Genomic DNA, 12,473 nt, shown 5'->3' on the forward strand with positions numbered 1-12,473 from the left:
TTGGTCTGGAGTAGGAGGGAGGAGTTAACTGGCAGTCAGGAGAAAGAGAGGGAATATTGGCTGGCCACCACTGCTGAGCCACCAACATGAGAGTGTTATGGTTAAGGGTCGAAAAACTTCGGGATTTTTGGTAACAATCAACTAGAACACCTAAAAGCCCATTTATGATTCAATTATTAGAAGCAAGTTATGTCAAGTATGTCATTTTTTGATTACTTCTATTGTTCTCCAAAAGATAAAATATAAATGTTAAACTAATTCAGAATTTGAAAAAATAGCATTTTTTAGTTCTAACTACCAAATAAAAGTTTTAAAAGTTTCAGCTATTTTAAAATGCAGGTCTGAGTCTGAAATTGAGATGTCTGACACCATAACCACAGCAACAACTGAGATAAAATACATATTACATACATTTAGTTATGCAGTGTTAATGCAATAGTGTTTGGTATGGAGAACCTAGATTTTTTTTTAAAGGGCCATGAAACCCCCCTTTCGATTCAAGTCTACTCCAGAAGAATTGTATTTATATATATATATATATATATATATATATATATATATATATATATATATATATATATATATATATATATATATATATATGAAAATTTTTTCTGTATAAAACATGGGATAAAAATATTAGTATCACTAATGGTGTTTTAATTTATTTCAGTTAACCTATTCTGTATTTACACTACAATGAACCAATTTTGTTCACTTTTAATTATTTGAAATGTAAATAAAACCAGTTCAACTTGTATACAAGATAAAATTAGCAAACTATACTTACACTTTTATACAAAAATAACAGTAAATTAAGTAAACATTTTTGATGTCTTATTTGAGTATTATTACTATTTTTATCAATAAGTTGTTAAAGCTTTGCATTAACTAACCAATATTAAATGGCAAAACACACTTACCTCTGTCAATCTGTGCCAGCTCCTGGTTTTCCCCTTCTGAATCCTCACTCTCCCACCCTTCCTCACTGCCATGGTAGGAAATCTGTTTTAAAGGCAAAGCAAAGGTCAGACAAACCTGAATCACCATGATGCAAAACAAGCATACTCAAGAGTGTCATGTCCAACTGCTAAAACAAACAAATGGAGAAAGTTATTTAAAGGGACATCCCACTTTCTTTTTTTTTTTTTTTTTGGAAAATAGGCTCATTTCACAAGTCCCCTAGCAAATAAACATGGGGGTTTAACCATTTTTGTAATCCATTCAGCTGAGTCTGGCAGAAGCATTTTTAGCTTAGCTTAGCATAGATCATTGACTCAGATTAGATTATTAGTATCTTGTTCAAAAACGAAAAAGAGTTTTGATAATTTTCCTTTTCAATGTAAAAGCTTGACTCTTCCACAGTTACAGGACCTATTTTCTCATTTTGGTGTAATATCATGGAACTTTGCTGCTTTACCATGACTGCAGCAGCACAATGATATTAAGCAGATTCTTACTGGTGGTGCAAGTGTAGATCTTGGTGCTGGAGACTATTTTCAGGCGCTGCATAATATAATTGCACCTGCTGCAACTATGGTATGGTGACAAAGTTCCTTGACTATTGTTTCAAGACTTATTTTGACCATTAAGAGAGGTGCTAATCATCTAATCTGATTCAATGATTTATGCTAAGCTAAAAGTGCTCACAGCCAGACTCAAAACCCAAAAAGTGTAGTGTTCCTTTAATGTATTTGTATTTCAGTTCATCTTCAGAGTCTGAATCTTTCTTTGTTTTGTTTGAGCCTTTCTTCACATTGTTTGAGTAAAGATCCAAAAGTGTAAAATAAAAAAAATAAAGCATGAACTTAAGAGAAGTAAAACAAGACAGGTCAAAATGCTAAGGCTTTGCTTAGTCTCAGTGAAAAAGGTTCATTTAGACAGGATTATCAAGAGCAAAACTGATAAGAAATAGAAAATGGAACCCAGAGAAAACCCAACAGATTGCACCAGTATAGAGTTAAGTACGGTAATTACCTTGTCCAAGCTCAACTAACCAGCTGCCATCTGTTCTCAAGTACACACACACACACACACACACACACACACACACACACACACACACCCCACTTCTCTTCTCATCTCTTTTGCCTTTCACCGAGCAAAAAGTGAGAAGAACTGAATGATTCAAATGTGTCACTCTTTCTCACATGTACTTGAATCTCACGGCAACCCCCAGAAGAGCCATTTCCACTCACTGAAATCCGGTCTCGGTCTCAAATCTCAAAGCCACCACAAACTATCCTTGCACACCACCAAAACCCTTGCTAAAAAATGTCCCGTAGCCGCTGGCAGTTATGATTAAGCATTCTGATGTATTTAAAAAACATAACACATAACTTTCTGTGAAGTCACCACACTAAACAATAAGGGTGTAGCAATCATTTTCACTCAGAGATTACTCACAAATTTCACAAACACTTACAAAGAACAGCCAGGTAACACACTGAACTGCAAATGTGTACATAAAGGAGTGATTTACTACATGATGAGTATTTAATAAAACTTGGCAGTCTATGTGAAACATAAAAAAAATATTAAATCAACATGAAAAATGATTAAAAGGGGCTGTGGAATTTACTTTTGCCAATTTATTTTTTAACACTTTTCAATAACAATGAAACATGTTCCTAATTAGCATTTAGTTTAGGTAGCATTTAGTAACATGTTCCATATTTAGCATTTAGTTGGGATCTCCAGCTACACAGCATGGTAGACTGCAAGGACTTTTGTGTTGTCATAAAATAGCTGAACCAAAGGTATAAACTTTCCCTCAAGTATTTTTATTACTAACTAAAGGTGCCAATTGTTAACAATATTTCTGTAAAAAAACAAGTATAGTTAAGTAATGTCAACTTCATCTGTATAATTTGTATATTCAAAAGAGAGTTTCAAACAGAATCATTGAATCTGTTGGCTTCATCGAACATGGACCTTCAGCATGCACTGGGGTGGTTTGCTGCCTAGTGTGATGTGGCTGGGATGAAAATCAGCATCTCCAAGTCCGAGGCCATAGTGCTCCACCGGAAAAAGGTGGTTTGCCATCTCCAGGTTGGAGGAAAGTCCTTACCCTAGGTGGGGGAGGTTAAGTATCTTGGGGTATTGTTCACGAGTGAGAGAAAGATGGAATGTGGGATTGACTGGCAGATTGGTGCAGCAGTAATGCAGTTAATGTACGGGCCCATTGTGGTAAAGAAGGAGCCAAAAGGCAAAGCTCTCGATTGACCAGTCAATTTACGTTCCTACTCTCACCTATGGTCATGAGCTTTGGGTCATGACCGAAAGAACAAAATCTTAGATACAAGCAGCTGAAATGAGTTTTCTTCTCCACTTCGAGAGAAGTCAGCTGAGGTGGCTCGGGCATCTGTTTCGGATGCCTCCTGGACGCTTACCTAAGGAGGTGTTTCAAGCATGTCCCACAGGGAGGAGGCCTTGATGAGCTTTGGGTTTTTTCACGAGTGAGGGAAAGATGAAACGTGAGATTGACAGGCAGATTGGTGCACCATTGGTGAACCCATTGACTATGTCTCTCGGCTGGCCTGGGAACAACTCACGATCCCCCCAGAGGAGCTGGAGGGTGTGTCTTGGGAGAGAAAAGTTTGGAGTTCTCTGCTAAGACTGCTGCCTTCACGACCCGGCCCCAGATAAGCGGATGAAAATGACATGACAGGACATAACATGAGAATCATTGAGACAAACTTGAGGTAAATCCAAATAGTGCTACACACGTTATTCAGCTCAATTCATTTAATTCCTAAAAGTTGTTTAAGTGTTCAACAATGTCTTTTAGACCCCAGTCATGCAAGCCAAAAAAGCAACAGAATTGGAGAAGACAGAAAAACCCCAGGAGAAACCAGGTTCGGTCAGATGACTAGGTCTTATGTAGGCTACATCAATTGAATCTACAGTTTAAGTGCCTCAATCATGATGTCTTTTTTTATTACATACAGATAAATTGTACTTTTAACTTAAAGCTATTGAAAAATGTGCTTTTTTTTTTCCTTTTTTCTATAATAAATTACTTGGAATGGGTTTTCAACCCGCAATCAAACTATTACCGTCATGTAGGACTTTTCACCACATTTTGTGACAAGATCCACACATGTGGGTGCGGCTGTCAGTAAAGGACACACACACACACACACACACACACACACACACACACACACACACACACACACACACACACACACACACACACACACACACACACACACACACACACACACACACACACACACACACACACACACACACACACACACACACACACACACACACACACACATCAAGAAATGCGGAGTGTTTTTTTTCCATTTGGCTTTTCATTAATAAAAAAATCTTCCACCAGTCCTTACTTTATATTCGCATCTAATACCACAGATCCCAACAAGGAGTGAATGTTCATGAGTGAAAGTGAAACTTGAAACGAACTGCAGTAAAGTCGAAAATTACATGAGCCTCTGCAGTGCAGGAAATGTGAGTAGCCTGGTGACACAACATTCAAAAACATTACATTTCACAATACATTTCACGTAACAACTTAATTATATTATTGTCTTATTAAGTCAAACAACTGATGTCCATGTAAACATAGTCAGTGTCTTTAAAGTGAGTGAAAGATCCAGAAGGGCATCCTGCTGATTTGATTCAGAAGGGCAATTATGTCAGACAGCTCACCCGTTTGACTTTCATTTATTCACCGTCAGTCATTTTAAAAAGCACCTGCTCCATTTTATTTGTGTATATTTTACTGAAACGCATTAACTCTACAGGTGTCTAATAGTACGCTGTGCGGCTGACGTTAATCATATTCCCTCTAGTAAACACATAAAAATAGTCATCATAATTTTCTCGAGTGCACGCCTCAATGTCTCGCGCCCCATTTAATAGGTGCTGGCGCTCCCCCTGGTAGGGCACGCCCCACAGTTTGAAAACCCCTAACCTTGAAGACAAAACGCAATTCACTGCCTCATTTACATTAACCACACCACAGGATGTCTATTGCATCTTCGCGTAAACTGAACATGTAAATCCCTCACGCATAACCCTTTATTAGCGTCTGACATGATCATACTATTAGGCTGCATTAATTAGGGCAACGGAAACTAGGAACACTTAAAGGGCCATGAAACCCCCTTGTTTCAGCAGGGTGTTTTCACACCTCTACTTTGGAAAAAGACAGAAAAGTGGGCGTGTCCAGCTCTGTTTAGGGGGGAGTGTCGGAGGAACTAAAGTGGGATGGTGTGGGAGTGTCTATTTGGGCACGCGCGAGTTTCAGAGTCAAAACACATCCACACAAACACACACACGGGAGAAAGTGACTGTGTTTACAGGGACATCTGTAGTCGAATTATTTGCCAAATTATTAAATGGTGGACTTTAACTGCAGTTTGGCTCTTTCAATTAGGGAATTCATTCATGCCCCTCACAACAAGCGAGATATTTGATTCGAGGAGCTGCTCTAAGCGTGTATTTTTCCATGCAATGTTTGATACCGCACGGCGAATGAGAGAAAAAAACCCTCAGCATTTCCCGGAAAATTACATGCACACAGCAGGTAGTGTCAGAAAGCGGCGTGTGTTATTCCGGTCACAAAATGCGACGAAAATCCTACACGAGGTTAAAGTTTGGTTGTGGTGCTAACATGTTTACACTTGGTGCAATAGTTAACTTAGTTCAATACGAACAAACTGAATAAACAGAGCACTGGTCGCTCACTTACCAAATCTGTAGAGATAGGACAATCACCAGAAACTAGAGCCTTATTAAGAGGAGACTAAAGCAAATCTGGATCTCAGCGTTTGCAGATGAGAACAGCTCTCAGGTAAACAATAATCCTCCTTAGACACGTAAGTTATTGTTGTCGAGCGTCGCGTACACTGTTAATCCACACGTGATCCAGATGAGCTCTCACAGAGAGAAAATGAAAACAAAACTTAACTGCAGCAAACTATAAAAGCAACACTTCATGCTTCTTTTGCCAATACAACGTGGCGTCTCTGTCGTCTAAACACCGTGACAGTAATGAATATTAATGAAGTTGCACAATAGAGCGCGCTGATTGGTTTGAACCAAGCATTACTCATGCATTAATGCATCACACTGTAAGACGTAATAAGACTCACTCCGGCACAGACGCCTAGTCTGCACGCTGGAATACATGCTATTATGTCATGGCCGTGACGCAGCTTCAAAAATTCGTTTCAAACAGGAAGTACGAATTTGCTTGAAATAACGCAAAAACAACCAATTTACACGTTTTAGTGAAATATAGGTGTCCTAATAGTGTTTTTAGCAGTGTGGGACACATAAACGACTGTTAACAGCTTAAAAAATGTGTTTTGGTGTTTCGTGACCCTTTCACTCTCATTAGTCAGTCTTTGTCCTGAGGTTCACATAATTTTGGATCCAGCTGTATACAGAGCAGATCGTTGTTTTATATAAAGGACCATAACTTTGTTTTCTTTTATCATAAGTTATATTATTGTCATTTTAAACCATTTTATGCTACAGATTATAGGCCTTCAGCTAAAACATAATGAGATTAGACATTAGCACTTTCAAGAGACTCAAACTCTTCATTCTTAAACTCAGTTAGATCGTGTTCTTTGATGTTAAAGCTGACCCATTATGCCTCTCTGCACAAGATGTAAAATAATTCTCTGATATGCCTAGAATGTGTGTGTGTGATGTTTTAGCTTAAAATACCTCATAAATAATGATTTATAGCTCTTTGAAACCGCACACTTTAGGTTTTGATCCGAATTTTGTTATTTTGGTGACTGTCGCTTTAAATTCAAATGAGATAGTTCTCCCAACACTCGCTTCAAAAGAAGGTGGAGCTATAAATGCCCATGTGTCAGATGCAATGTAGATGCAGATGGAAAATCAAGGCCATTGTCCTATGGCAATGAGGGAGAGATAGTCACTAATGGGTGGGGTTTACTTCCTCTGATGACACATACAAAGAGAGAATGCCAATCAAAGTGTGACTATAAAAAAAAAAAAACTGAATTATTTTTACCCTTTGCATATGGCTATATTCACATGCTGCTGCCACACAACAGTGTTTAAACCCCCTATAAAAGTGGATGGACCTAACTGCAGCTTTGAAGTAGAGCTTATTTGGACAACTTCTTATAAACCATCAGTACTTTTCACCTGTAGTAACCGTTGTTTATTAACTAGTTACCTGATGCGCCAACACCTCAAACAAAAATGAGATGAGATGACAGATCAGCTTGCTACATCAGCACTACCTGTTCTCATCTGAATGTGTGAGGTAGATTAGTGTCAGTGATGACGGTAATGGATTACAGGCTTTAGCGTGCGCATATGTGTGTGTGTGTGTGTGTGTGTGTGTATATAAACGTGAAAGTGGATGTGTGAATATTAGTGGATCTTCATTAGTCTCGCAATTCGGTTACATTACACTCCAGATGGTAATTATTAGATGCAAAAAAAAATTCCTGATGCATCACAATGTCTCCAAATTATTTTTAACCAAGTATACCTATGAAGCACAATACAGTGTTTTTAATAGTTATTAAAAACAGAAAACATGTGAAAACAAAAAGCAGAAGATAGCAAGGTGGAAAAGTGCACTAAATTAGATTAAGCATACTTATTATTATTACTACTAGTACAAACTACTAGTACATACTTTACACAAAGTATAAATGATATTAGCTTTATCATCCCCAACTTTATTTTTAAATATTAAAAAGGCTATTTATATCTTTTATGTTTTGTGATCTTAATCCAAATTGTAAAAATTTCACTACAATGCAGTTCCATAATGTGCTTAAAGTGCTCTATTTCCATGCACAAATCTTTGTACTAAATACAAATTATACATATTAAATACACATGCTAATTATATACAACATGCCTTTATTTGTATAGATTACATAGTCAAATGTCAATATTAACCTTTTACAATAAAATTAATAACATATTTTACATTGAAGAAAAACATTCAAGTAAAAAAAATGGTGAGTTCTTCATTCATTTTTATTATTCTAACAAAGGATACTGAACAGGCTTATACTGTCCTACACTCACTGGCAACCGATTATTAGGTACACCTGTCCAACCACTTGTTAACACTAATTTCTAATCAGCTAATCACAATGCAGCAACTCAATGCATTTAGGCATGTAGATTTGATCAAGACGATCTGCTGCAATTCCAACTGAGCATCAAAACAGGGAAGAAAGGGGATTTAAGTGACTTTGTGGAATGGTTTTTTGGTGCCAGATGGGCTGGTGTGAGTATTTCAGAAATTGCTGATGTATTGGGACCGGAGGTTAAAATTTGCACAGGCTCATCAAAATTGGACAATAGAATATTAGAAAAGCATTGCCTGGTCTGATGAGTCTCGATTTCTGCTACAACATTCAAATGGTAAGCTTAGAATTTGGGGTCAACAACATGAAAGCATAGATCCATCCTGCTTTGTATAAACCGTTCATGCTGGTGTAATAGTGTGGGGGATATTTTCTTGGCATACTTTGGGCCCATTACTACCAAATAATCATCATGTCAATGCCACAGCCTACCTGAGTATTGTTGCTGACCATGTCTATCCTTTTATGACCATAGTGACTTTTGATGGCTACTTCCAGCAGGACAACGCACCATGTTATAAAGCGCAAATCACCTTAGGCTGGTTTCTTGGAAATGACGATGAGTTCACTGTACTTAAATGGCCTCAACAGTCACCAGAACTCAATCCAATAGAGCAGCTTTGGGATGTGGTGGTATAGGAGATTCGCATCATGGATGTGCAGCCGACAAATCTGCAACAACTGCATGATGCTATCATGTCAATAAGGACCAAAATCTCTGAAGAATATTTCCAGTATCTCGTTGAACCAATGCCACAATGGATAAAGGCAGTTCTGAAGGCACAAGGGGGTCCAACTTGGTACTAGTAAGTTCAGGGCTTAATTTGTGGCAGAACAAGCCAGATCTGGACCTGGCACCTCTGAAATCTGATCCAGCACCTCATTTTATCGATCCCCCTCCTCACATGCACCCTGCCATCCCCCCTTCTACAGTTTCTTCTTTGACACCCACCCACAAAAAAAAATAAAAAACAAAATGTTCTTCACTCATCCCTGACACCTCTACCTTCTCTGGTAACATGCTGGATCCATTACCTAGTTCTGTTCTGGCACCTCGCAATTTACAAATTAAACACTAGGTAGGTCACAAAAGAGAACTAGATGTATGGTTTGAGTTCAGGTAAAACATTGCATGTGCACTTTATAACTCAACTGTTTTAGCCAAACAATGAGTCAACCAAGGTAAGCTTTACATTTCTGATAGCAAATCCTCCATGTGTTTTGCCATCTTTCCACCAATTGCTTCAATTATGTGCTGTGAATTATTATAGACAATCATCCATTTTAATAAAGTACTTTTTATTGCAATTAGCAAAAAGTCATAGATGACTCAGTTTAACCTCTTTTGCAAATGAAGGTTATATCAAGCCCCTCATTTGGGACCAAACTTATGTGTAAGTCTACACATTTAAACCATGAAAATCTAATTGCGATAACTCTTATCAACAAGCCAATAAATGTTCTAACCCGCTATTATCTTCATCCTCAAAGAGAATTCCTCTTAGAGTTTTAAAAGAGTCTGTGATGTCAAAGCAGTATGCTGTGTGGTGGGCGGTAGGTGAGAGTTGCATACTGGGCTTCAACACGCGTGTCATAGACATGAGCTCTAGCTGCACCATCTGCTAAACAGTTTAGGATGGTGGTTGGTCTTATAAAAATGGCTAGCCAGCATGTTTGTGAACATGTCTGTGTCTGTAGATAATATGTGTGACATAAAACGAGTAAGTGGGACTACTGTAATATGCCTCCTTCTATAATTTTATGTTAGGATTTGTTTCAAATTAAAGGTTCGGGACACCCTGGAGAACTTTTTTTTATATTAACAGGTTTGTGTGTGTTGAGAATCAGTTAAGACAATGTTTGCACGTGTCAGCTTTAATTGTGGGAAAAAATTTTGAGCTTTTGTCAGCTAATTTCAGCTTCCGGGTTTAAAATGATTTTTGGGGCAGGATCAAAATCGGCGACGTAGTGCAGTACTGCAAGTGCAATAATGACGCGTCGGTTTATCATTATTATTCATAGCGGAGTTTTCTTATCCTATGAGAATAGCCAGCTGCTTAATTATTCATGAGAGCACGTGCTTTCCAAAGGCGAGACAGACCTGCCAGTTTCAAGCAAGCTGAGACGGACCAACGGCACGTAGCCGTTCATGAAGGCTCGTATGTGTTTGTTTCCATGATCCACGGGGTTTGTTGCATGCGATCCTGTCAGGGCCGATCATACAGCAAAGCTGTGTGTGTGCTGCAAGCATTTTTGTCGGGAGAGCAGTACGAGAATTGAAGAATGGCGGACGTTGACTTTTATCAGGAGTTCGTTTACATTCAGACACATCACCGTGCTGCTGTGTTTGCCTAAATCTTCTATATTCTCAGCAGGACTAATGGTTAAAATAGGCAGGTCAGGAGACCTGCTGCACTAAGTCTGCATTCAAGACCTATAATTTAGACCCGGGGATCGAGGGAGAATCCTCATTTATAGTGTTTACATTAACACACTTATCTTTATAATGATATAAATTGTGGTTGTGTGTATATGAAATTACGAATAACAAATGTAGCATGGCATTAAATTACTGTTTATTTCTTTGCATTTTAACTTTGTTAACTATAAACTAATGCGTCTTCTCACGGTTTGTGTCTCAGTTTGTGAGCTAACTGTCAACAACAGTTGTTCGCTACCCTTCTCCCCTGCTGGTCACGCCCACTCCTGCCCGATGCTCGCAGAGCTCCACGCCCATTAATCATGCATCTTTTGAAAAAATTCTGAAATAGACTTTAACCGAAAGTGGGGGGTGTCATGGCCCTTAAAACATCCATATACAAGTAAACACACCAGAGTTTCAAAAACGCAATGGCATTTACATACAAAATGAACTTTAATGGATGATATAGATAACAAAACTAGGCTCATTGTGAACACGCACCTCAGCCGACATTTTTGTGAAATGTTAAATACGTTGCTTCAGGTACATTTTGTGTGACCAGCAGGGGGCGCAACCTGCGGTCTGTGTGAGTCCTAATATCCTATACTGTGCGAGTCTTATGCTGTTAGTGAGCGTCATCTTGCAGATGAGACGTTAAGCCAAGCTCCTGAATCTGTGATAAAAAAATAAATAAATAAATTCCCATGGTATTTCTGGTAAAGAGTAGGGGTGTAACCCCGGTGTCCTGGCCAAATTTCCCTCCATTGGCCCTCATCATGGCCTCCCAATCATTCCCATCCACTGAATTGGCTCTACCACTGTCTTTCCACTCCACCTATAGCTGGTGTGTGATGAGCGCACTGATGCCATTGTCCTGTGGCTGTAGTCGCATCATTCAAGTGGATGCTGCACACTGATGTAAGACCCCCCTACCATACACAATACATACTCTATATAAAAACACATCACATTACAGTGACTGATACTACAGTAGATCCATGGCATATCTGTGGAATGATCATTTAAAAGGATCCGTCGTGGCAGTGTTTCTCTTGTTAGTCAGTGTTTATGAGAACATCGGCACTTTCATGTGACTTTAAACAATCAAATAAACAAGTCATATAAGAGTCATATAAGCTGAGGTTGGAGGCAGCTCCTAGTGGCATGAGCTCCATAAACTGTAGGCAGTACAATCTGCCTAAACGCATCCCCCACAGTAACCTATTTTGATTTATTAACATCTACTCCTACCCCGACCCTAAACCTACCTAATCTAAAAACATTAATCATTATTGTTCCAGGCTACAGTGTCACAAGAATGGCACTATATTGATATAGCTGCAGCTGTATCCCAGCACTTTGCATTTTTCTGTGCGTGTTATAAACGATGTATCTGTGCACTTCATTATTTTGTAAAAAGTAATTTGCCTCCACAAACTTTTATCAAATACCATCAAAAATAACGTTTTTTATTTCAGGTCACAAGGAAAGTCTTTCTAGCAGAGATATCAGTGTCCAGTCTTGTTTTTGTCAATTTATCAATCTTCCTCCATGTTGTTAGAAATGGCCATCGAGAGCCATAAGAGAGGGATAGTTGCAACTAAAATGTCTGATCCTCACGTGATTAGAGTAAACTCAAATAGTTACGGGAAGTGCTTTGTGGTTAATTTAATTAATAGATAATTTTATTCATTCATTCATTTTATTTTTGGGTTAGTCCCTTAATTAATCTGGGGTTACACTCAGCAGAATGAATCCCCAACTTATCTAGCATATGTTTTACGCAGTGGATGCCCTTCCAACTGCAACCCATCACTGGGCAACATCCATACACACTCCTACACCACGTACAATTTAGCTCACCCAATTCACCTAAAGCACATGTGTTTGGACTTGTGGGGGAAACCTGGAGCACCCAG

General features: G+C 38.6%; 1 protein-coding gene across 2 annotated transcripts in view; it reads right to left on the reverse strand.

The window, feature by feature from the left end:
* Positions 1–12,473, reverse strand: part of si:dkey-16j16.4 — a 43,825-nt gene that overhangs the window by 22,743 nt on the left and 8,609 nt on the right. For both annotated transcript variants that reach the window (XR_015513718.1, XM_087290975.1), the window contains exon 2: positions 924–1,005. Coding sequence is in view for 1 of the 2 variants with exons in the window: in XM_087290975.1 (XP_087147101.1) it covers positions 924–1,005 (82 nt within the window). In the remaining variant the exon portion in view is untranslated. The remainder of the gene's footprint in view (positions 1–923; positions 1,006–12,473) is intronic.

The sequence above is a fragment of the Danio rerio genome, chromosome 17 (assembly GCF_052040795.2).
Source record: "Danio rerio strain M-AB ecotype USA chromosome 17, GRCz13ab, whole genome shotgun sequence".
NCBI classification, from domain to species: Eukaryota; Metazoa; Chordata; class Actinopteri; order Cypriniformes; family Danionidae; genus Danio; species Danio rerio.